The sequence below is a fragment of the Neofelis nebulosa genome, chromosome 17, assembly GCF_028018385.1.
Source record: "Neofelis nebulosa isolate mNeoNeb1 chromosome 17, mNeoNeb1.pri, whole genome shotgun sequence".
Lineage (NCBI taxonomy): Eukaryota > Metazoa > Chordata > Mammalia > Carnivora > Felidae > Neofelis > Neofelis nebulosa.
Genome location: NC_080798.1, coordinates 42,937,669 through 42,961,768, shown reverse-complemented (window position 1 = coordinate 42,961,768; position 24,100 = coordinate 42,937,669). Strand labels below are relative to the sequence as shown.

General features: G+C 52.8%; 3 protein-coding genes across 4 annotated transcripts; 2 read left to right on the top strand and 1 right to left on the bottom strand.

The window, feature by feature from the left end:
• Positions 1-8: 8 nt before the first annotated feature.
• CES2 (carboxylesterase 2) lies at positions 9-11,342 on the bottom strand. The gene is made up of 12 exons (XM_058707531.1): positions 11,183-11,342; positions 6,266-6,470; positions 5,227-5,368; positions 4,286-4,419; positions 3,947-4,205; positions 3,529-3,627; positions 3,126-3,266; positions 2,934-3,008; positions 2,544-2,688; positions 1,978-2,115; positions 1,378-1,450; positions 9-970 (listed from the first exon to the last, which is right to left on the bottom strand). Exons 1-12 carry the CDS (start codon positions 11,253-11,255, stop codon positions 784-786), a joined length of 1,671 nt encoding a protein of 556 aa, XP_058563514.1. The 5' UTR covers positions 11,256-11,342; the 3' UTR covers positions 9-783.
• Positions 11,343-12,179: 837 nt separating this feature from the next.
• Positions 12,180-14,410, top strand: CIAO2B (cytosolic iron-sulfur assembly component 2B). The gene is made up of 5 exons (XM_058707536.1): positions 12,180-12,641; positions 12,798-12,875; positions 13,119-13,244; positions 13,702-13,747; positions 14,200-14,410. The coding sequence occupies exons 1-5, from the start codon at positions 12,498-12,500 to the stop codon at positions 14,295-14,297; spliced, it is 492 nt and encodes a 163-aa protein (XP_058563519.1). The 5' UTR covers positions 12,180-12,497; the 3' UTR covers positions 14,298-14,410.
• A 5,584-nt stretch (positions 14,411-19,994) lies between these two features.
• Positions 19,995-23,300, top strand: RRAD (RRAD, Ras related glycolysis inhibitor and calcium channel regulator). 2 transcript variants are annotated; one of them, XM_058708712.1, is made up of 5 exons: positions 19,995-20,121; positions 20,358-20,748; positions 21,401-21,474; positions 21,608-21,812; positions 22,657-23,300. In XM_058708712.1, exons 2-5 carry the CDS (start codon positions 20,373-20,375, stop codon positions 22,932-22,934), a joined length of 933 nt encoding a protein of 310 aa, XP_058564695.1. In that variant the 5' UTR covers positions 19,995-20,121; positions 20,358-20,372; the 3' UTR covers positions 22,935-23,300. The 2 variants fall into 2 exon arrangements, with proteins under 2 accessions (XP_058564695.1, XP_058564694.1); XM_058708711.1 differs by having other exon boundaries at positions 19,995-20,125.
• Positions 23,301-24,100: the final 800 nt, after the last annotated feature.

Genomic DNA, 24,100 nt, shown 5'->3' with positions numbered 1-24,100 from the left:
GTGAATGCTGTGTTTAAATGTTTATTTATTTTTAAGATGGAGAGGGAGAGTGAGAGGGGAAGGGGCAGAGAGAGAGGGAGGCACAGAATCCAAAGCAGGCTCCAGACTCCGAGCTGTCAGCGTAGCACCTGACACGGGGCTCAGACCCATGAACCATGAGATCATGACTTGAGCCGAAGTCAGACGTTTAACTGACTGAGCCATCCAGGCGCCCCTTGAGTGTTGTGTTTAAATGTCAGTGATAGATGACATTTAGTTTAGGGGACAATGGGTGGGGCAGGGACTTTTACATTCACAGTAGCTGGTGGCCTCGGTGGTCAGGATCTCAGAGCTCCTGGGCTCCTGGCGTCCAGATTTTCTACTTACAGATAGGAGAGCATGTGGGGCTTATTGAGAGCCAGGTGTGGTTAACATTTCCCAAAGCACCCTCCTTCAAAGGGAGTGGGGAGGGAGGGTGGGGATGGGGTAGAGGTGAGGAAGAGGGGGTGGGGCCCCAGGCTCAGTGGGGTGTGCACTTCCATCCGGGTTTGCCCATCCCCGGCTTCATTCACTGAGTATGTCTAACATGAGAGGATGTATGGGGGGCTTGGCAAGTAATATGCGGTAGGCCCTTAATAAATGTTTGCGGGCTGGCTGGCTGGAAGCATGCGTGAATGGCTATGTGAACGAAGGCAGAAGCGACTAGCTCCTCAGTGGGTGTGTGTGGGCATATGCGGTAGACTCCCACCTGCACCCAAATGCACCCCTCCACCCTCTCACCCTAGACAGGGATGTAACAGGGAGTTACAGCTCTGTGTGATTTTCCTCTGCCTCCTTTAGCTCCTGTATCTTCTGGGGTAGGATCTTTGTCCAAAACTGGAGCCTGTGGGCCTTCAGGGCTCGGCCCACCACAGGCTGCAAGTTCAGCTGCAAGTATTGCTCTTCCTGGTCGAACACAGGCCAGTGGGGCAGACCCTTGCCGTTGGGGTTCCTGTAGACATGCCCTCCCAGCAGGGCAGGGGACAGTCACTCTGAGCCCTGCTGAGCCCAGACCTGGCACCCCAACTGGAGTCAGGCAAGGTACCAAACGAGCTGGATGGGCTTGGGGAATGACAGGGGGATGTTTCTAGACTTAGGAAAGAAACTACCTCCCACTAGAGCGTCAGCTCCACCTGGGCAACCTGGGCTGTTTTTTCCCTTCCTGTCAGAGGGAGGCTCCTGGAGATGGACTGAGCGCTCAGCACCCACAAGGCCCCTCCCAGGCTCCTGAAGCTAGGGAAGGAACCACCATGCAATTAAGGAAACATGTAAGCTAATAAGACACAACAGAAAAGGGGGACCTTGAATGTTTCAAGCCGCCGCAGCCCCTGGAGGTTGAGGTGGGGCGTGCCATCTCACCCGTTTCGAGCGAAGTTAGCCCAGTACTTCATCATCTTCCTGCTCAACAGCTCTTCCTCCTCAGTGACTTCAACTATAGGGAGCAAGAGGACAAGGGTCCAGGTGAGCAAGCGCCAACCCCAGCCCAGCACATGGGTCAGCCCCCACCTCACTCGCTAGCCCGTGTGCAACTTTTCCCTGGCTGCTCCCCTGCCCTCCCAGGCCTGGCTCTCTGCCCACTCTCCCTGCAGCCCTTGGGAACCAGGCCCTCTCCCCGCCCAAACTAGGCTCATCTCTGTTCTAGAAGCCTCCCTTCTTCCTTCTGACATTGCAAAATCATTTAAGAAACAAATATGCCTTTCAAACACCCTCCTCTGCACCCATGCCAGGCATCCATGGTTGAAGTGGAGAGAGGTGGAGGGAGAGAAGGCCCCAGCCTGGAGATTGTTGGACTCCAATTCTAGCTCAGCCTTTCTAGCTGTAAGATTTGGGCGCCTGATTCTTTCCTTTCTCTCATCTCTACAGTGAGGGCTATCACCCTCACTCAGGGACCCAGCCAAGGCCCTGTCCCACATTCTGAGAATGAGGGGTCTCTGAGGGACCCCACCCAGGAACACTTACCATAGCCTTTCCAGAAGGCAGTTCCGAAGACAAAGAACATCTCATCACCATGGTCTGCCCTCACGTGGGGTGGCTTGGTGTCCTTGAAGAAGCTGGGCCGATGCTGGAACTCATAGAAGTAGACGGGGGCATGCACACCTAGAGGGTGAGGTGGACAGGCCATGATATGGCTGTCCCTTCCCTGGGGCCGTCCTGCATTACCCATGGTGATGAGAGAGCTAGGTCCAATGCTGGTTGGAATCTGAACAATGGGGTGAGGGAGCCACTGGCTGGAGCAAGAGCAGTGGGAAGGACCTGGGTTCAAATCGTGACCTGGATTCAAATTGTGTGTGGTTTTAGGTAAGTCACTGAAGGCCACTGAACCTCAGTTTCCTCATCTGTAAAATGAGGAATGTCTCTTAGGTTAGCCATGAGGATTTACTGAAACAAGGGACATCACGTGCCTGGCACCTATGGGCCCAATAAATAGACACGAGTTGGGACCTGGACACCAATAGACCTTGCCAGGGACCTACAGCTCTGAGCTGCCCCCTTATTGATCTGGCTTTAGTTACAGATGTACTCACATTGAAAACTGGCTACTTGGAGTGCAGGGATCACGAAGATATAGTCCCCCATCATCTCATGGAACTGGACCTGGAGGGTCTGTGGGTCCGCACTGTCCCCTAAGTACTCCTCCATCAATAGGTCAACAGACTGAGGAGGCAACACCTACCCCAGGTGGATCAGAAATAGGTTAGGTGGGCTGGTGGCAGCAGGGAGGCAGCAGGGTCCGGGCTAGGCAGACAGATCCTGGGATGGTCTCGGGAATGGAAGGAAGGGGCCTAGCTCCAGGGTGACCCAGCCTTTGCTCATGGGAGACAATGCATGGACACAATATCTTGGGGATAGGTCTTCCCTGCCTCCGGACTGGAGTAAAGGCCCTCTTCATTGGGGCAGGACCCCAGAAGCCTCACCAACATTGCCAACATATTCCGCAGAACAGCCTTCACAGTCTCTCTGTCCTTCTGAGTGCCAGAGATGTCCAAGGCCTGGGTAGTGGGGGAATCTCAAGTTGAGGGTAGGATGGGCCTAGATAGAGCTATGAAGCCCAGAGCCCTGCTCCCCAAAGGACTCCTCGCACCTGGGAGCTTGGGGCTGTGCCTTACCGAGGGGATGAGCCAACCGTACTCATCGTTGTTGACACCAATGATGCTGGGGACAGGTTGAAAGTCGGCAGAGGCCAGCAGCTCGTGGGGGTGCCTGGGCAGGAAGGTCCCATCCACCATGCCAGGGATGATCCTGAAGGGCTGAGAGGGCCCACAAAGTCAAGTCCCTTTTTCTGATGGCTTCTGGATCCCAGTCACTCCTTCCCAGCTCATCCAGGACACCCATACCCTCTCCATCAGGAGGTCCTACAGCTGGCTTAGCATGGCCTGGCCTCAACTTTCCGCTCAAGAGTGTGAGGACACCAATGTGTGGAGATGGAATAACTTGCCCAGAGAATGAAAGGGATATGTTCCCCACACCTGTCAGTCCTTTTCCTCCGTACACGCATCCACTCAGCCTGACCTTATTAATGGCCAGAATCTCCTCTTCACTCTTGCCCCTCAGGCAGTCCACCAGTGCCTCTGAGTCAATCTGGCCACAGGCAGACATGTTTGCCACCATCTGTAAAGAGACCAGGCAGGGGCTGGCTCATCCTTCCAGGCAAGGGTGAATGATTTGTCTAAGGTCCCAGCCAGGGGCAGGTGCACCACAAATCTCACAGGTACTAGGGCAGCAGTTTTGCGGGCCACAGAACATGCTCAGCCTCTGCAATGGCAGAGTTCTGTGGATTCTGATCCCTGAGCCCCTCCGCAATCCCCGGAGAGGTGGCGGTTTCCCAGGTGCTCTGATGGCAGGGTAGTCCTTGTTGTCCTCATTTAACAGAGTAATGGAGGCTGAGAGGTAAAAGATGAGGCAGCTTCCCACAGTTGGGGGTACTCACCGTGGAGACCGCATCAGATGAGCTATCAATGAGGCTGGGCAATAGAGCCACACCACTCTCCATGATGGCACCATGGAAGAGTCCTTTGGACATGGGGGACACGACATGTGAGGACACACTTGTGCCACCTGCAGACTCGCCAGAAATGGTGACACGGCCAGGGTCTCCTCCAAAATAGGCAATATTTTGCTGGACCCAGCGTAGTGCAGCCACTTGATCCAGGTAGCCCCAGTTGCCGGTTGCATGCTTGTCTCCAGTGCTGAGAGTGGCAGGGACAGGGATTATGGGGCTGTCCTGGCTTCACTCAGCCGGCATTGCCCTGCCCAACCCCAGGCTCACCTGAAGAAGCCCAGTACACCCAGGCGGTACTGAATAATGACCACCACCAGGTCCTCAAAGGCCGCCAGTGCAGAGCCATCATACATGGAAGCCATGCCGACCGTAAACCCACCACCGTGGATCCACACCAACACCTGGGGAAATTAAAGCACAGACACCATGTGGCTCCCATCCAGCCACTGGGGCTGCTACCTAGACTAACCACCACCTTGGCTCTGTCTGCCTAACCACATAGACAGAACGCAGGCAGGGCAGGGTGGTGTCTTCATGGCCTGGGCTGAGGGTGACCCAATTTCTATCAGGAAAATTTGGCTTCTGATATTTTGGGGCCCTCTCCTCCTGGCTCCATTTCTCCCAGAACTCTCTCTGATGTGGAAAGAAAAGGGGCATCATCCCACATGCACATTAATTAAAAGTTTCTCCACTCTCAGGGTTCCTGCGTGGCTCACTCAGTTAAGTGTTGACTCTTGATTTTGGCTCAGGTCATGATCTTGCAGTTCATGGGTTCAAGCCACGCATCAGGCTCTGCAATGACAGCACAGAGTCTGCTTGGGATTTTCTCTTTCCCTCTCTCTCTGCTCCCCTCTCTCTCTCTCTTTCTCTCAAAAGTAGGTAAGTACGCAAACAAAAGTTTCTCCATTCTCATAAGCCCAACAGATACAGCACCCAAGTGGGTCTCCTGGGCATGAGGTGGTTGGGTGAGCCTTGGGTCCAGTCCAGGGCCACAGCTTGTGACCTCCGGGAGCAGTCAGGGTTCTATGACCCCATGCCCAAGGGTCAGCCATTAATGCTGAGTAAGAAGCATTCCCTTGGACCCACTAGTGAGAGGCTTCTCAACAGGGTCCACGCTGCAGCAGTGCCCAGTCTGATCTTGTTCTTTCTGATCTTCTTGCAGAAGAAATGTCCTCCCATGCCCCAGCCAGCTAGGGCCTGGCACTCACGGGCAGATTGGAGCCTTCCCTGGCGTGGGCCGGTGTGTAAATGCTGAGGTACAGGCAGTCTTCGGACATGGAGGTGAAAGGCAAGGTCGCATTCAGCAGTTTCAGAAACAACTCATTTGTGGTAGTGATGTTCTGCAGACACCTAGTGGGGCCATACCACGGTCAAAATGAGATCCTGGGCCCACATTTTCTCCCAGCCTCCCTCAGTCCCACCTCCCCTGAGAACTTGCTCACACATGGCCCTTCCCTAAATCCCCTCTGCACCAAGTTACAGGCCACAGGCTCGGGGGAAGCTGTGATTGAGCCCAGTTCCAGGGAGGCCTCAAGGTTGTAAGGGCCTTGGATACCAATCCTCCTGAGGCTGGGAAATCTTGACTTTCGGGGGTCTCTATGAGACCCATGGGTTGCATGTGTTGGTAGTCACCACTGTCTTCCTGTACTCAGGCCGGGAGCAGGGGAGTAGCCCACACACATGTGCTGCCTGCATGAGTGGATATTAATTTCTCATGAGAAGAGCAGTGGGCCATCCCTCATCTCAAGTCAGACTGTCAGGGAACCTCATCACTCCAACATGGTTTCCAGTAGCAAGAACATACGCAAGCCCTTTGGCCAATGGCAGTTGGCCCTGCCACTGGCACGGTAACTGCACACAGTGGGGGTCCTCTACTCCTCAGGGATCTACAGTATCTGCTGCTGGAGTCAGGGGCTCCCATAGGGTTCATGGAGCCAACTCAGCCTCTCCCAGAGACACCTTCCCTGGTGGCAGAGAACACTTGACATAACTAGAACCTAGGCACATCTGTATCTCTGCTCATCCCTTCAGCACTTGGAGCTAATGCCCCTTAAGTGCCAAGCCCCAAGCCTGGGAAAGTTACTTTGCCCTTCCAAGCCTCTGCATGCTTGTGGAAAAAATGCATGTGAGGACCCATCAGACTCAGAGGGGAGACTGGCTGTGGAGGCTTAGATGAAATGACAACTGTAACCTGGCCCAGAGTACCCTCCACCCCAGGGACTGGAGTTCCTTGGACTCCCTGCTTACATAGCTGGGTGGGAGGTCCCGTCCTTTATACCACTCCAAGATTCAGGGGGCTCAGGGGGTGCAAATCGCAGTGGTCCTAGAGGCGGTTTAGCAAAGGGAATTCCCAGGAAGGTGTGGACCCCCACATCAGTGCCTTTCACGTGGATGAGGCTCCCCCGCACCTGCCCCGTGTGTGTGGTCCGGATGGGGCTGGCAGAGTCCTGGCCTGTGAACAGAGAAGTGGACATCAGGGTTGAGTCTACCAATTAGTTGCCCTCCCAGGCTACTAAGTTGCCCTCTCCTTCTGGTCTTCAGCTCAAGGGACTCTGACTTATAAACACTTGCTTTACAAATGTCCTGCCTTTAACCTTTGTGTGTCTACTCTCCCACCCCCCCCCCAACCCCACTGTCCTTGCTGGGTCTGGCCCTGGCCTTTTCCACCACACTCAGTGAGGCTCCTTGGGACTTAGCACCTGGTTGACCTCCAGGAGCTTCAACATATGGTCACATAAGCTTGAAGGGGTGAGAGTGTCCTTTCTGCTGACAGTGAGGCAGTAGAACTGTGGCAGTTGGGCACTCAAGCCTCCTGTGCTTAAGGATCTCATGCTCTAAGTGGCAAGAAATGACATAGAGAAAGCATCCTTAGAACAGGGGCACCTGGGTGGCTCCATCGGTTAAGTGTCCAACTTCAGCTTAGGTCATGATCTCTCGGTTTGTTAGATCAAGCCCCAGATCGGGCTCTCTGCTGTCAGCACAGAGCACGCTTCAGATCCTCTGTCCCCCTCTCTCTCTGTCCTTCCCCTGCTCGTTCTCTCTCTCTCTCTAAAATAAATAAATAAAAAGTTAAAAAAAAAAAAAAAGAAAGCATCCTTCAAACAAAGTGATGATGTTATGAGGAGAGCACAACCTCTCCTACTGTGGGGATCAGGGACGGGAGGAAGAGACTGAAAGTCACCTAACACAAGGGGCCAAGCTGATATTCTTTTTTTTTTTTTAATAAATGTTTATTCATTTTTCAGAGAGAACGTGTGAGCGAGGAAGGGGCGGGGGGTGGTGGTGGTGGTGGATGGGACATAGGATCCAAAGCAGGCTCTACACTGACAGCAGAGAGCCCGGTGTGGGGCTTGAACTCACGAACTGTCAGATCATGATTTGAGCTGCAGTCGGACATTCAGCTGACTGAGCCACCCAGGTGTCCCCAAGCTGATATTCTTAACAAAGAATTTCTACAAATGAGTAAGAAATATGCCAGCTGCATGTACTTGGTGAAAGAATAGGAAATGATGAGACAATATGTTCAGACAGAGTAAGGAATACAAATAAATGGCTCATACACACACAAAGAAGTGTTCACCACACTCGTGCTAAGAGAAACGCTCATTGAAATCTCACTGTGACGTCAACAACTTACTTTGTCACAAAAAGCAAGACAATCAGACAATGTGTGTTTTCTATTGGAAGAGTCTATAGCACTATGTGAAGTAGTCTTGCCCCAAAACGTGACAAAGCAGAACGTAAAATTGAAATCTGGTCAAGCCTTGAGAATATAAATGCATGAATACAAGTTGACAAGCATACTAGGGACAGAGAAATAGTTAAAAGAGAGCATATGGATATAATCAACGAAGGCCAAACTCTGGGATCCTCTCCAGAACAACTAAATTGGTTTCTTCAATGTAACAATGAAATTATAAAGAAAATAAAAGAGAAGCAGAGGAAGATGCTGAAGATTAAAAGAGATTCACATAAAAAAAGGTGGATAATGGGGCTCCTGGCTGTCTCAGTCAGAGGAGCATATGACGCTTTATCTTGGGGTCATGAGTTCAAGCCCCACGTGGGGTGTAGAGATTACTTAAAGAAATAAAACTTTTTTTTTTTAAAGACCAATAATAACAAATGTTAGTAAGGATGTAGAAAAACTGGAACCTTTACATATTGCTGGTGAGGAGGTAAAGTGGTGTATATGCTTTGGAAAAATATCTGGCAGTACTTGAAAGAGTGAAACATGGAGTTACCATATGACCCAGAAATTCTACTCCTAGGTATAAACCCAAGAGAACTGAAGACATATGTCCACACAAAAACTTGCATATGAATGCTTGTAGCAGGATTACTTATAATAGCCAAAAAGTGGAAACAGTCTAAATGTCCATCAACTGTTAAATGGATCAATAAAATGTATCATATCTACATGTTGGAATATCATTCAGCACTACAAAGAAAAAAGTACTGAGCATGCTACAGCATAGATGAACCTTGAAAACCTCATGCTCGGTGAAAAAAGTCAATCACAAAGGATCACATATTGGATGCTTTCAGTTATACAAAATGCCAAGAATTGGCATATCCATAGAAACATAAAGCAGACTGATGGTTGCCTAGGGCTCAAGTTGGAGGAAAGGAGGAATTGATGTGGTGAACTCTGTGAATATACTAAAAACCATTGAATTGTACACTTAAATGGGTGAATGGTATGCTATGTGAATCATGTCTCAACACTGTTATAAGAAACACGTCTACCAATTTCCAAAGTATGGACCTTATTTGAATCCTGATTTAAAAAAAAAATGTAAATACCATTTATGAGATAATACAAAATAAGAACATTTGGCTAGATGCTTGATTGCATTAAGAAATCATGATATTGGGGGCTCCTGGCTGGCTCAGTCGTTAAAACATGTAACTCTTGACCTCAGGGTTGTAAGTCTGAGCCCCATGTTGGGTATAGAGATTACTTAAAAATAAAATCTTGGGTAACCTGGATGTCTCAATCAGTTAAGCATTCGACTTCAGCTCAGGTCATGATCTCGCAGGTTGTGAGTTTGGGCTCTGTGTCGGGCTCTGTGCTGACAGCTCAGAGCTTGGAGCCTGCTTCAGATTCTGTGTCTCCCTCTCTCTCTGCCCCTCCCCTGCTCACACTCTGTCTCTCTCTCAAAAATAAACATTGAAAAAAATTTAAAAAATTAAAAAAATCTTTAAAAAAAGAAATCACGATATTGTTTTATGTCTATATATTCCTTTTCTTTTAATAGGAGATAAAAAATCTACATGTGATGTAATATCTGGGATTTGCTTCAAATAATGGTGCGAGGGAGAGGTGGTAGTCTAGACAAAACCAGGTTGCTCAGGTCGTAATTACTGAAGGTAGATTATGGATACAGCAGATTTGTTAGATTATTCTACCAGAGACTGGAAGCCCTTTGATGCTGTGTGGCTGCAGGCAGCCCTGACTTTGTACCTTGGGGTACAGGGAGTTATCCAGTCAGGCTCCCCATACTCCTGGTGTTAACTTCACTGGCTCCTGACTCCCTGGAGCTTTCCCTACGGCAGGTTCAGGTTCTGCTTCTGCAGAATTTGGCCAATCTGAACCTGGTTCCATAATAAAAGGGGAAAAAACAAACCCAAAAAACAACTCTGGGGATTTATATCACCTACAGATCAGAGACGACAGGGGATGAGGGACCTTGAAGGTGGACCCAGAAACAGTCCTGAAAGCAAGAAGGAGATTCAGGATGGGCAGTCACACCTCCCTGTCTTTTCTCATGCACTTCCCTTTACCCTGAACAAAGGTCGTTCCCATTTCTCCATCTGTGGGAATCCTGACCGTGCACCTCCACAAGGAAGCTCTCCGGGTTTCCCAATCACAGTTTATTGCTTCCACTCTTGAGCCCCCAACACCCTTATCAAAGACTGAAAGGAGTGTCCTTTCACTCTTCTTTCAGAAGGACATTGAATGCAGTGACTCCAGGTTTGAAGAGAGGGTTGTTGGTATTGTGGAGGATGCCCAAGGGGGCCTGGGCTGAGGGGAAGTGGCCATGCGAGTGCCTGCCTGTCACTGGTTTTTGCATGTTCAGTCAGGCTCTCCTGCCAGACCCACCTTTCCCTTCCCAGCTTGCCTGCCTACCTCTACCCAGATCACTTATCAGATCAGCATGCATCAATATGCTTGATGCCATTTCATGTGGATAAGGTCAGAGTCAGCACTCACAGGTTCCACAGAGGGCAACTGAGCAATGTTTTTCCAAGTCAAAGGCCCACCCCTCTCCCCAGTAACATGCTGCCTACACACACACAGTTCCTTGCCAGGTGCGATATCTGTCCATGTAATTCACTGAGGCCACTGGCCTCCAATGCCTGAATGTTGTCATAGCAAAGGACACAATGCTGAAATGTCCCTGATCAGAGTCCAGTTACATCAAGGATCCTTGAAGAGAAACCGTTCTATGCAACAGTATGAGGAAGCTCTACCATGTACAGGTATAGGGAAGTCATCCCCTGTGTCAGGAAGTAGAAAAGCTGGGTGCCAGAAAGGGAGGGAATTTGTGACCATTTAGGTGAAAACCAAGGATGTGTGCACAAATCCATTCTTCGGTAAACTGAGCAGTGTGTAAAAAGCCCTGGGGACCTTGAAGGAGCCAGGGCCGGATGGGACTGGAGAGGGTCAGACATATCACCTATGCCCTTTTCTGGCTTGTCTATTATTTCTTTTTGAAAGTGGGTCCTATCCAAAATATTAACACTTTTAATCGTCCTGCTGGAAGGTCTTGGTGACCGCTGAGAGCATGGTGAGCAGCTAGTAAGGGTGGAAGTGGGGTGGGCCTCGGGGAAGGGATTAATGTGGATGTCTCCAGGGCAGATTCAACTGGGAAGAGGGAGGACAGTCAGGCGTCACCAGGCGCTGCTCAGAGCTCCTGGCCCTATTTGCATCACTGGTGTCGTATCCTCAGACAGCCCCGACTCTCTCTGTGCCTGTGAGGGCCCACCCCGGGGTTTCCGGACAATCGTTCCAGCGTTCAGTCTGGTGCAAGTTTCCTTCACTGTGGTTCTCCACCCGTTCCCACCTCTCTGGGACCTTCCCTCCTGCAGCCTCAGGTCCTGACTCTGCAGAATCTGGCAAGTGCGACCCCCGTCCCTTGCCACCCCTCAAGGGAGCCTCACCCTGGCCCAGGACGAGAAGCAGGAGCCCACAGACCACGGCGCTCAGACACCCGCGAAGTAGGTCCAGTCGCATGGTCTACCCAGTGCACAACTGCTGTTTTCACCCAAAGACAGCCCAGAGGCTGCAGTTCTGTGAGTGCCTCCGGCAGGGCACGGAGTTTGACCTAGGCTGGAAGTAGGCGGGGCTAGCTGGGAAGGGAAAGGCAGGAGAGCCTGACTGAACACGCAAAAACCTGTGACAGGCAGGCACTGACATGGCCACTTCCCCTTGGCTCCGTCCTCCTTGGGCATCCTCCACAATACCTCCACGATACCAACGACTCTCTCCTCAACCTGGAGTCACTGCATTCACTGTCTTTATAGTCACAGACCTGATAAGGGTGCCAGAGAGTGGGAGCAATAACCTGTGATTGGGGGACCCAGAAGAGATTCCTTGAGGAGGTGCGTGGTCAGGATTCCCACAGATGGAGAAATGGGAGTGATCTTTGTTCACGGTGAAGGGAAGTGCATGAGAAAAGACAGGGAGGTGTGACTGCCCATCCTGAAAAGCTCCTTCTTGCTTTCAGGACTCAGTTTCTGGGTCTATCTCAAGGTCCCTCATGGCCTTATTGTCCCTGATCTGAGGGTCTCCGTGGACCTCCTCTCTATTCAGTCAGAATCTACCTTTTGAAGTGCACGCATGACTGTGGCATTATCGTAAAGACAACCCCAACCCAATCCCACGGCTTTCCACCCCTCCCTCCCCTACCCGCCAAGATCGAGCTCAAGGTCATTTATCTATTTGACAAACATTTAAAGAGCACCTGTTAGTCCCCGTGCTGGGGACTCGGCAGGGCACTCCCGGGCCCTAGGTGGAATGGGGGGTGGGGGTGGGGGTGGTGCAGGCGCGTCATTGGGAGGTTCCGAAACGCAGTAAACGGTGCTAGCACAGAGGGCATTTGGTACGGGAGCGCCCGCCCAGCCTGAAAGGCAGACTTCCTGGAGGAAGTGGTGCCTGAAGATACTCCAGGCCGGTCTTTAGTGTCCCCGAGAGCCAGCCGTGGCCTCCGCCGTCCAGCACCCTGCGGGCTCGAACGGCCAACACCGCTCGAGTGGCTTCTCTGTGTATTTGCCAGGCGGACTGCATTTCTCCGGGTTAGCGCACAGAGTGAACCGAGGCCACAGCTCCCATCAAACCCCAGAGCTAGAACGGTTGGTGCAGCATGTCCCTCTTGCGACCTCGTCGCCACGCCACGCCACGCCCCCTAACCGTCCCCCGGAAGTGCTCCGGTAAGAGCGGAAGTGCACGCCTAGTGCGGCCGGCAGCGGTTTCGCGATGGTGGGGGGCGGCGGGGTGGGGGGCGGCCTCTTGGAGAACGCTAACCCCCTCATCTACGAGCGCTCTGGGGAGCGGCCGGTGACCGCGGGAGAGGAGGACGAGCAGGTTCCAGACAGCATCGACGCACGCGAGATCTTCGATATCCGCCGCTGCTAAGCGCGGGCGCGTTCGCGGGGCCCTGGGAGGGGGCTGAAGTGTTGTCCAGTAGTTGGTAGAGCTGTATCAGGGCCAGACATTCCCGGCGGAGGGTTCTGAGTGGGTCAAGGGGCAGACTCCCTTTTCCTTCACTTGCCACATTTGATTCGCTCCATCAATGACCCGGAACATCCACTGACGCTGGAAGAATTGAATGTAGTCGAGCAAGTCCGGGTTCAGGTGAGTCGTTCCCAGCGTCTGAGGGGGCAGGTTGTTCGGGAGAGTCAGAAAAGCCCAGCAGGCCACCAGGAGGCTGGCCTTCTCTCAGCTCACGGACTCCTCAGGGGATCTTGGGAAGGGGGAATTGCTGTGCCCATTTTATGGATGAGGAAACTGGGGCCTGTAGAAGTTAGACGATTTGCTTGAAGCAACACACTAAGGAGGAGGGAGGGCCTCCTCCTGAGATCTCATTTCCTCAACCAGGTGAGCGACCCCGAGAGCACGGTGGCCGTGGCCTTCACACCCACCATTCCGCACTGCAGCATGGCCACCCTTATTGGCCTGTCCATCAAAGTCAAGCTTCTTCGATCTCTTCCCCAGCGTTTCAAGGTGAATTGGAACTGGGGCCCAGGGGTGGAACAGGGGTGAGCTTCTGCTACTGAGGAGGACATGGAGAGCATGAACATGGACATCAAAGTGAGGCCAGCCAGGATCCCAACAAGCAGAGATGAAACTGGAAGGAGCCTTTACACTTGAATGGGACAAGTATAATGGCCTGAGCTGGAAAGTGCAGAAAAGTAGTGAGTTTGGCAGGAAGGGAAGTAGGAAGCTGTAGATAGATTTAGAGCAGGGATGGGGCACAGGCAACCCTTTAAATCAACAGCAGTCAGCCAGTTCTTTGGAGAGAGATGATGGAGCGGCTGTGGGTGGGTGTGGGGCATAATGGAAGGTCCAGAGTCCACAGTCATGATTAGGACATAGGATCAGTGGAAGGTGGTGAATGGGGGAGAGGGGACAAAGGAGTAGACAGGGATGAGTGCTCAGGCCTCACCTGTCTCCCTCCCAGATGGACGTGCACATTACACCAGGGACCCATGCCTCAGAGCACGCAGGTAAGTGTGGGCTGATGTTGAGGCATTGGCCCTGTGGCTTCCCCCTTGCCATGGTGGGCTGTAGGGCAAGATGGAAGGAGGCCGACTGGGTGGGTGACTCCTCATTGGAGGTGGCAACCTAGAGCGAAGCTGGCCTGACTTAAGTCTCCTGTGCTTACCACGTTCTTCCATCCCTGCCCTTTTCCTCTCCTAAGTACACAGGACCAGGGTGTGTCAGACTTTATAGTACATGAGGCAACAGACATGAGCAGCCAGGTGGAAGGGATCTCAATAGGGTGGGATAGGTGTGGGTTCAGGTGGTTTGGGTAGCTTGGTCAAAGCTTAGGGTCCTGGGAAGGAGGTGACAGTAGGTTGGTGCGAGTGTGTATATGCATACAAAGGCTTAGAAGTTGGGTTGGCCGGCAGGCTGGCCAGAGCCTGGCTTTGATCCTCCTCTATTCCTTCCTATCCAGTGAACAAGCAGCTTGCGGATAAGGAACGGGTGGCAGCTGCCCTAGAGAATACCCACCTGTTGGAGGTTGTGAACCAGTGCCTGTCAGCCCGCTCCTAAACCTGGCTTTTTGCCCCCAGCCACACCCAGGGTTCATGGCCTTGTTTTCTTGGATCACTGACAATGAGAAACTAACATTTTGCATTTTGTAATAAATCCTTAATTTATATTCATTTCCCAGCATGTCTCAGATTCTTTTTCACCTTGGTGGGGTCCTTCAGGGTTTGAGAGGAGATGGTGATTATGAGTGCAAGTTTCTTTCTTTCTTTTTTTTTTTTTTTAAATGTTTATTTATTTCTGAGACAGAGAGAGACAGAGCATGAGTCAGGGAGGAGCAGAGAGAGAGGGACACACAGAATCAGAAGCAGGCTCCAGGCTCTGAGCTGTCAGCACAGAGCCTGACGCAGGGCTCGAACTCACAGACCACGAGATCATGACCTGAGCCGAAGTCGGATGCTCAACTGACTGAGCCACCCAGGTGCCCCATGAGTGCAAGTTTCTATACAGGCTGGGTTGATGAAATGCAATTCATTAAAAAAAATTTTTTTTTGATGTCTGCTTATTTTTGAGAGAGAGAGAAAGAGACAGACTGTGAGTGGGGGAGGGTCAAGAGAGAGGGAGACACAGAATCCGAGGCAGGCTCCAGGCTCTGAGCTGTCAGCACAGAGCCCGACATGGGGGCTCGAACTCATAAACCGTGAGCCAGATCATGACCTGAACCGAAGTTGGATGCTTAACCAACTGAACCGCCCAGGCACCCCAAGATGCAGTTCATTTTTAAAATTTCTTCTAATGGTTGATTTCTAGGACAAGTTGGAAGTATACAAAAAAAACTGAAAGAGTAGTGTAGTGAACACACGAGTATACCCATCAATTCAACAGTTGTTAACATGTTGCAATGTTGGCTTTAGGTGTGTATGTATAACTGTATTTAAGAGTCAACTGCAGACACATGACCTTCACGTCTAAGTACTTCATCCTGGTCTCCTAAGAGTAATCCTGTATTACTGTATTACTCTTGTAATCCTGTATTACTCCTGTCCAACCAGGGTCCCACAATACTATTATCTGGCCAAAAAATGAAAAATTCCCTAATACTGTCTAATATCCAATCATTTATGAATTTCCCCAAGATGTCATTCATAGTTGTTGTGTTTTTTGTTTTTTTGTTTTTTAATCAGGCTCCAGTGAAGTTTCATGCATTGCAATGGTTATCTCTATAGCCTCTTCTAGAACTGTCTCTCCACTCCTTATCTTTTAATCTTTATTGACACTGACTTTTTCTAAGTCAGGTGAGTTGTCCTGAAGAAGTTCCACAGTCTGATTTGCTCCATTGTCTGCTATGTTTCTTATAAACTAGAAGTTGATTGAGTTCAGGTCTGAGTTTATTAATGAGAACCTTGCCCAAGAGTGTTGTATGTGTCCTTTAGCATCCACCAGTAGCTGTGTGATCCCTGCTTGTCTCACTGTTGGTGACACTTGCTCTGGTTCCCTTGTCAGGGCAGTGACAACAGGTTTCTCTGTGGAAAGGAACCTGAAGTACCCTCTCCATCAGCAACCCCACAGACGTGTGTTACTTCAGGTGCTGAGGTCTGGGGCCTCTGCCTCCCTCAGCCCTGTGCCCAGAGCACAGATGGTCACCAGGACAGACCCTGGGGCTTAGATCTGGGATCAGCCAGTTAGGAACTGTAATGCCATGATTTCCTGCCTCAGTTTCTTTCTCTGGGGATAAGTGGGGATATTAAAAAGCATGTCCGCTTCATCCCTGCGAAAGCTCAGGTGTGATTGTGGGCAGAGATTTCCAGAGGCTCTTCAAAAATCTGTTGAGGGTCTGCTGACAACACTGAGCCTGACCTGAGAGTGGGCATTGGCTGAGGGCTTTGCATATACAACCTAGTCCGTCAGTCCTCCACCCAGCCCTGTGTAGCAGTTGCTACCCTTTATTATCCTTATTTCATAGGTGAGGAAACAAGCTTCTGAAATAAATTATTTACTCCCCAAGACCTCAGCCAGGGAGTAAAAAGGAACCTAAGCAGTTTAGCAGGTACTGCTCGTTTGGCAAGGGGTACTGTCGCCTGAATGGAAGGGCCTGTGCCTGCCCCACCCCCTCAGTCCCCAATTCCAGGAGAGAGTGGCTTCATCACCCAGTAACCAAGATCTGGCTGCTCATGCTTAGAGAGGTGAAGTCCTCAGCCCATGTTGCCCAGATTCTTCATGTGTAACGTGGGCATAGTTGTGACAATCACTTGGGACTGCTCTGTGAAGATTTAAAATGGATCTGCACCTATTTCAGGTAATTTTCCAGGCACTGTACCTCCCGCCCCTTTCCATGGATGAAGAACCTCAGCGCTCCAGAGAGGCATGGTGTCCAACCAGGGTCCCTCAGGCCCAGGGAGTGTCCCCGACCACCTGTACCCAGATGTAGGTTTTACCATGTATGTACCTCTGTATTGACAACCCCAATCTAAGGTTTCTGTGGTGTCTGTTCAGCTTGGGGGTGGGAAGTCACTGGGGAGGCAGGTGTCACTGAGTCATTCAACTGGCCCTCCTGGCAGCCACGCCATGGTGGGCAAGGGACATCAAGCTGCTCATGTCACAGCTGGCATATCAGATAGTCCCCTTGTCAGTCTTGACTCATCTGTGCGTGGCCCCTGGCTGCTGCCTGCAGAGACACCATCTGTGAATCCTTGGGCTAGTGCCCAGGCAACTTTCTGGAACTCCAGCTGTTATACATGGGTATGAGATAGGGGTGGAGTTTTAGGTCTCTGAAGCCCTCTGTCAGGTGTATCTTGCTCTTCTATTTCTGGACTGTGACTTCTCAGGCTTGGGAACAACAAATAGCTGGTGAGATTGACCCAGGGATTAGATGACATGTATGAACATGCCCAGCTATGTCAGTTTGTGCTTATTGTCACGCCCACAGCAAAGGGCCTGACACATAGTAGGTAATTAGTACAGGTCAATGGGATGAATGAATGAATTGAGCCTTAGAACAAAGGAACTGGGACATGGGGGCTGTTGTGTGAGGAGGGCTGGGGATACTGAAACCCAACCAAGTTCCCTTTATGACCTTTTGCTACTGGAAGGAGGGGGAAAGGTGTGGGTCCCACAGAGGGAAGGTGGGTATGGGGGAGAGGGGGGGTATCTGCATTGCCCCTCTTCTGGGCAGATCACTATTTTGGAGAGAACAGAACAGAAGCAGGAAAGAACAAGCAGGAGAGGGCCACAGATTCACTCAACCTGTCCTGTCCACACAAGAATGGTAAAAGTGTTCCTATTGAGATACGACTACATGCCAGACCTATGCCAACCACTTTACTTTTGCATTTCACGTTATTTATATCTTATAACATTATCCCATGTTCTACATGAAGGAAGACATTATCCCATGAAGACATTATCCCTGTTCTACATGGAGGAAGCTGAGGCTCACTCAAGATAAATGAACAGAGGTGAAATAGCTAGCAAGTGGCAGAGCTGAGATTTGAAGTCTGGGCTGTACTAGATGTGTTCCAGACTCAGTTTGCTCCTTCTGGGCAGCCAAACTCAGCCCAGAGAGCTGAGAGGACCAGGAGGTGGGAGTGGGGGTGTCTCAGAGTCATGTCCTGCTCTTGGTTCCTGGGGCCCCTGGCCATACCTAGGCTTGTGGTGTGTCTGGGCTGTTGGGGGAATGCTTGGGGCCTGACTGGCCTAATGTGGATGCAGTTCCCTTGGCAATGAAGAAACACTGCTGAAGTCAAGAGTTCAGATTACTTGAGGGGAAACCCAGCCCTAATTCCTTGCATGGCTCCCTGCTGGGAAGGGTCACAGCTACCCCCACATACCTACCCTGTGCTGGACATGCAGGGGTTATTTTCAGTGGCAAGGTCATGTGTGAGGTGGGTAGGAGTGCCATAAGCGGTCCATCCAGGATTCCTGATGGGAAGTGTTTTGCTGGCTCTTGAGACTTGCGTCCTGACGGGAGGTTCAAATCACAACTCCCTCTTGCCACTGGACCTCATCCAGGAAGCCAGAGCCAGTATAGGGTTGCCAAGGCCTCCAAGACCCCAGGACCATGGGAAAGACACAAGTGGGCAGGCCACCCCTCAGTCTAGCCCTTGCCTACTTTGGGGACCTCAAGATCAGAGAGGCCCCCACAAACCCTCTCTTACTTACTTAGCCAGGCCCTCCTCACTCCAAGGCCCTCTTCCATGTTGCCAAGGAAACTAATGCAGCAGCCAGAGAACCCCACCCAGGTCTCCATGGCAACCTACAACAGCCCACTAGGATCCATCCATCCTTGATGTCACCTGAGACCTGAATGGGTGCCCCCACCCCAGCTACACTCATTACAATCAAACGTCAGAGTCTGATAGCAGATCCCTGTCACAAAGTACCTCATAGCCGGCCTGCTGCCAATCTCATACACCCTAGACATGAGCAAGGGGGGGAACAGATCATTTTATAGCTGGGCACCCTGAGGCTGGGAGAGGAAGCAAGACCCAGGAGTCTGGAGGCAGAGCCAGGTCTAGAAACCAAGCTTCCCCATGACATCTCCCCTCTGCCCTGGCCCCCACCCTAGGTCTAAGGAGGGGGTGAGCTCTGGGCAGTGGTGGCACCAAGTGGTGGCTAATTCTATCCCCCCAGCCCCAGCCCTGCCCCAAGGGTGCTCTACCCCTTGCCCCTCCTAGATGGGAGTCTGAACTTCCAGATCCTGTTATATGCTCTGAACAGTAGATCCTTATGGGGCTAGAGGGAAGGAGAGAGCCATTGAAGACTTAAAGTGGCTGGATTCAGCCCTGACTCTGGTCCAGTCCCATCCACCCCATCCACTCTTGCCGCCATCTGACACACCTATCTGCCAGGATTTCCCCAACTTTGGGCAACCTCCAGCCCAGGAGCAGAACGACCAGGAACGGAAAGGCCAGGAGCAGAAGGGCCAGGGCCAGGTATTTTTAGCAGAGTTGTTGGCAGCTGTCTGGAGGGTGCTGGGAGGTGAGGTGGTGCTGAGTTCATCCTTTCCCTTCTCTGGGCTTGTATTCCTTCCCCCAGAAACAAGTATGCACCTCTACCTGCAAAGCACTGCCAGAGCACCTCCCTTCCCTGACTCCCTGCCCCAAACAGCTCTCCATGTGCCCCCAGGGGCTCACATTTTGACACTAGCCCACACCCTGAAGGGGAGGCGCATCAGGTAGAACCTTCAGCTCCCCAGGACAGGGAGGGGAGTAGAGAGGACTTGGTGCTAAGACCAGAGGTCCAGATTTAGGACCCTTATGTTTTAGCTCAGATATGGGAGCGTGGGGAGTGGTTGTCCTGAGCAGAGAAGGGTCAAGTCTGTCCAGCCTGTATTGGTCTGCTTGTTTGGGCAACAGGCCAGGGCTGGGGGAGAACAAAGGGAGAATTCACTGTTAAAGGGCCAGAACTAATTTTTCCCCAGAGGGGAGTTGGCACAGTGGGCCCTTCCGGTTTTCCCCCTTGACCCCCACCCACGATGGTATCCCCAACTTCAAACCCCTCCCCCCGCACCATTCAACCTACTCCCATTCCTTCTGCCTCCTTCCCTGCCTCCCACCACAAACGCTCAGACCCAGGCTTTGTCTGCCCAGTCTGGTGGGGCGGGTGGTGCGAGGTCCTGGGAGGGGGTGGGGGATTCCCCCGAGGGGGAGGGGACGGACACGTCAGCCCCCGCAGCAGCGGGGACGTGGGCGAGCGCGGGGGTGGGGGTGGGGGCGGGGGTGGGGGTGGGGGCGGGGGCGGGCAGACGCTTAAATAGACAGCTCTGGAGCCCGGGGCCCAGAGCGGACTGAGGAGGCAAAGGCTGCAGCAGCGTCGGGTGTCCGAGCCAGGGTCTGCGAGTGGACTGTATCGGGGCCTGGAACCTAGTTCTGACCGTGTCCGTGTGCGGGTGGGTGAGTGTCCTGGTATAGCAGGGTGAGGGTGGTCGCTCCGTCCGGGGTGCGGATGGATGAGTCGGGAGAGTGGCTCAGAGTCAGAGCGCCTTCACGGCCGAGAGGGGACTGCGGCAGGTCCTCGGCTCCAGCGTCCTGCCTGAGCCGGGGATAGGGCAGGCGCGCCAGGGGTCCGGCCTCCCACACCCTATACACCACGGCTTACCCTGCCTTCCCCACTCCCGTTCCCCAGACGGCGTCGGGCGCGATGACTCTGAATGGCGGCGGCAGCGGAGCGGGCGGGAACCGCGGTGGGGGCCGGGAGCGCGAGCGCCGTCGGGGCAGCACACCCTGGGGCCCGGCGCCCCCGCTGCACCGCCGAAGCATGCCGGTGGACGAGCGGGACCTGCAGGCGGCGCTGGCTCCGGGCTCTCTGGCAGCGGCCGGGACCGGGACCGGGACCGGGGCCCAGGGTGCGACGCTCGAATGGCACGAGGGCTCCTCCGAGTCGCTCAGCTCAGGGGGCAGTGACTCAGACGAGAGCGTCTACAAGGTGCTGCTGCTGGGGGCGCCTGGCGTGGGCAAGAGCGCTCTGGCGCGAATCTTCGGTGGTGTAGAGGATGGGCCTGAAGCAGAGGCTGCAGGTGAGGGGCTGGGACTATTCAAGGCAGGGGAGATGCCAGGGTTGGGACTGAGGGCTACAGGGCTGGGGAACTGGATTAAAAGCCGCACATACCGTGGGATTCTGAAGGCATTTTCAGAACCATGCCTCTACTGACCCGTTTCATGGTTGGGGAAATTAAGAGAGAGGGGACCTCCAGCTCTTGCTAGAGGGAGAGATGCCCGGAGTAGAAGACCCATACCTAAGACAACTCTTAGGATGGGAATGGGACATCCCTCCCTGCCAGGGCTGACAGGAACACAACCAGAGGGAGTTTCTAGGAGAGAGCCCTGGGTGACAAAGTCTCTAAGAATATGACAGTCACTATTTTAACTCAGGCCACCGTGGTCGGAGTTACCTTGGGGCCAAGACATCAGGATTGGCCACCCAGGACATTGGTAGCTTGGGGAAGAGGTGTCTAGGTGAGGATCAGGAAGGCCCCCCATGCCCTCTACCTCCCACTTCCCAGCCCTGTTATTTCTGTTGTCACAATAGTGGCCATAAGTGGAGGGAAAGGTTAGGGGGGCTCTGGAGTGGAGTTGGAAGGGGTGGCCAGAACAGTAAACCTGGCACATGGTGTGGGAGGGTGGCTTCTTGCAGCCAGCAGGTAACCTGACTACTAGTCTCCTTCCTAGGGCACACATATGATCGGTCCATCATAGTGGATGGAGAGGAGGCATCACTCATGGTCTATGACATCTGGGAGCAGGTAGGCTGCAGGCTGAGACCCAGGGCAGGGTGGGAGCGTGACCCAGGGGATAGAGGCCTGCTGATAGTGGCAGCCTTGTAGCCTGGGGGCATGAGAATTATTGGGTAGATATGTGTATGTATGTGTTCCCCAGGATAGTGGCCGCTGGCTACCTGGTCATTGCATGGCTATGGGCGATGCATACGTCATCGTGTACTCAGTGACAGATAAGGAAAGCTTCGAGAAGGCCTCAGAGCTGCGAGTCCAGCTGCGGCGGGCACGGCAGACGGATGACGTGCCCATTATCCTAGTGGGCAACAAGAGCGACCTGGTGCGCTCTCGAGAGGTCTCCTTGGATGGTGAGCAGGGAGCGGGTCGGAAAGGGAGGGACATCCTAACTGGGCTGTGGTCCATTCAGTCTTGGCTCAGCTCAAGTCCCTGGGGATCATGAGCGGCTAAAAATGTTCAGGAAAAAAACTTGAGGGGGAGAGAGAGAAAACTGCTACCCTCCCACTGGACTCTCAAAGGTCCAAGAGGACTGGGGAAAGGACCAAACGCACGAGGGGAGGTGGAAACTGCTGCGCACCGAGCTGGGCCACCACAGGGTCCTCGTCTCCTGTCCCTTTTGGCCCTGGCCTGACAGACAATGGGTGAGGAGAGCGCAGAGAACTGGGATAGGAGGTCACAGAGTGGATTTGGGGCCGGGGCCAGTCTTGGCATGGGCTTGTGCCTGGGGAGGATTCTCCCCTCTTGGGCTCAGCATTCTCCTCTGTGACCCCCCAGAACTGAGCCCCTCAGAGGAGCCTAGCAGTGACTTGGTGACATTCTCCTTCTAGTTTCACTGGTATATAACACCAAACCATGAAGCACTAAGCTGCTCAACAAGGTTCTCGTTCTCTTGTGTTGAGTACTGTAGCATTTCTATTTCAATATCCGACTTCAAATTATTTCAATGAACGAGTTTCCTTTTGTGGGCCTTTGTGAACTCCTTAAACGTGGGCACATTCTACCAGTTGGGTGACCCAGCAATGCCCTGGATCCTCTGTACAGGAGCTACGTTCTATGTTTCTGGGGACCACCCAGGGATCCCCCTTCCCTGACCCTGAGATTCCTGAGTGGCAGCTGCAATGGGGTGACCAGGATTTGAGTGGACTTCTCACCCACCCACACTTTGTTTAACCAGAATGTGCCTTTCCCCACCAGAGGGCCGGGCGTGTGCCGTGGTCTTCGACTGCAAGTTTATTGAGACCTCAGCAGCGCTGCACCACAATGTCCAGGCCCTGTTTGAGGGTGTCGTGCGCCAGATACGCCTGCGCAGGGACAGCAAAGAGGCCAATGCACGTCGACAGGCGGGTACCCGGCGGCGAGAGAGCCTTGGCAAGAAGGCAAAGCGTTTCTTGGGCCGCATTGTAGCACGCAACAGCCGCAAGATGGCCTTTCGCGCCAAGTCCAAGTCCTGCCACGATCTCTCCGTGCTCTAGACTCCACAGGCACATACTGTGTTGTGCATACACGTGGGTGGATTGGTGGGCTGGCCCAGCCAACTGCCCTAGGTGCCTCAGGGCTGGCTCGGACTCTGGGCATACCCCACCTCATGGTCACAGACAGACAGACAGTGCTGCCCAGGGAGGCAGCTCCCAGTGACCATCAAGGGCTGGGCCCACAGCAATGTGTGTACAGGCCAGTGTGTGTCCCAAGCAGCAGCCTGAGCCCAGCCCGTGGGGCAGGCCTCTGTGTGAGGAAAGGACTCTTTCTCCACACTTGGGGTGTGCATGCTCTGGAGGGAGGCTGTTCAGTGCAGTGGTTGTTTACATGCAAATTTTTGTAATAAAGACTATTTCCTGATAGATCAGGGCTGTTAACTCTGTATTTCCTCCCAGTAGGGGGTTGTAGGAGGAGGAAGTGTTCCTGAGGTTAAGGGATAGGGCCTCACTGCCCTTCCCTGGTGTGTGGCCTTGATTATCCTAATATTTGAGCTCTGATATATTCAGCTGAATCAGAGGGGCAGGTGTGGTTGTGGCCTGGTTGGGGATCCAAGCAGCAGGAGGAGATAATAGCCCCTCCCAGCTTGTTATCCAGATTTTTCTCTTGCACTGGGGCCTAGCAATGCCCAGCTGATTAAAGGTTCAATCTCTCCACTGTGGGTCAGGGAAACTGAGGCTGTCTGAGGTACCATGCCCTGCCCCAGGTCTCATGGGCAAACAAGAGCCCTGGGTCTGGCTGGGTCCTGGGCTGGTGTCTCCGTCCTGCTCCCTGCTGAGAGTGGCTGGAAAATTGTTTAAGTGGGGTAGCTGTGGAAGACTTCTGAGACTCCCTGGCTGGGAAAGAAGGAGGCTAGTGTCTGAGGCTGGGATACTGAGAAAGGGAGGGCCTCACTCTTCTCTCCTCTGGGAGGGGCCAGGCCAGAGCATCCCAAGCTTAGCACTGGCTAATGTGGTGTTGGCAGGAACAGCTCCCTGGAACCCTCCCTGCCTGGAATGAGAGGCCTTGGATTGGTGTGGGAACGTGTGCCTGTTCGCTGATAGCTGGCAGTGTGCCTGTCTCCCCACCACCCGCACCAGGCACAGGTGACTGCTGGGACTTTACCTACATTGTTTCAGGAATGAGTATCTCCATTTGGCAATTATAGATGGGGAACTGCAGCGGT

Excerpts from the sequence above, each read along its gene's own strand:
- CES2 (XM_058707531.1), bottom strand. The coding sequence starts at position 11,255 with ATGCGACTGGACCTACTTCGCGGGTGTCTGAGCGCCGTGGTCTGTGGG. Across the intron at positions 5,369-6,265 it reads GGGACCTCCCACCCAGCTAT|GTGTCTGCAGAACATCACTA; the intron begins GTAAGCAGGGAG and ends TGGCCCCACTAG. Across the intron at positions 1,451-1,977 it reads TGCCTTCTGGAAAGGCTATG|TTGAAGTCACTGAGGAGGAA; the intron begins GTAAGTGTTCCT and ends TGCTCCCTATAG.
- CIAO2B (XM_058707536.1), top strand. The coding sequence starts at position 12,498 with ATGGTGGGGGGCGGCGGGGTGGGGGGCGGCCTCTTGGAGAACGCTAAC. Across the intron at positions 12,642-12,797 it reads ACGCACGCGAGATCTTCGAT|TTGATTCGCTCCATCAATGA; the intron begins ATCCGCCGCTGC and ends CACTTGCCACAT. Across the intron at positions 13,245-13,701 it reads CTCTTCCCCAGCGTTTCAAG|ATGGACGTGCACATTACACC; the intron begins GTGAATTGGAAC and ends TCTCCCTCCCAG.
- RRAD (XM_058708712.1), top strand. The coding sequence starts at position 20,373 with ATGACTCTGAATGGCGGCGGCAGCGGAGCGGGCGGGAACCGCGGTGGG. Across the intron at positions 20,749-21,400 it reads GCCTGAAGCAGAGGCTGCAG|GGCACACATATGATCGGTCC; the intron begins GTGAGGGGCTGG and ends TCTCCTTCCTAG. Across the intron at positions 21,813-22,656 it reads TCGAGAGGTCTCCTTGGATG|AGGGCCGGGCGTGTGCCGTG; the intron begins GTGAGCAGGGAG and ends TTTCCCCACCAG.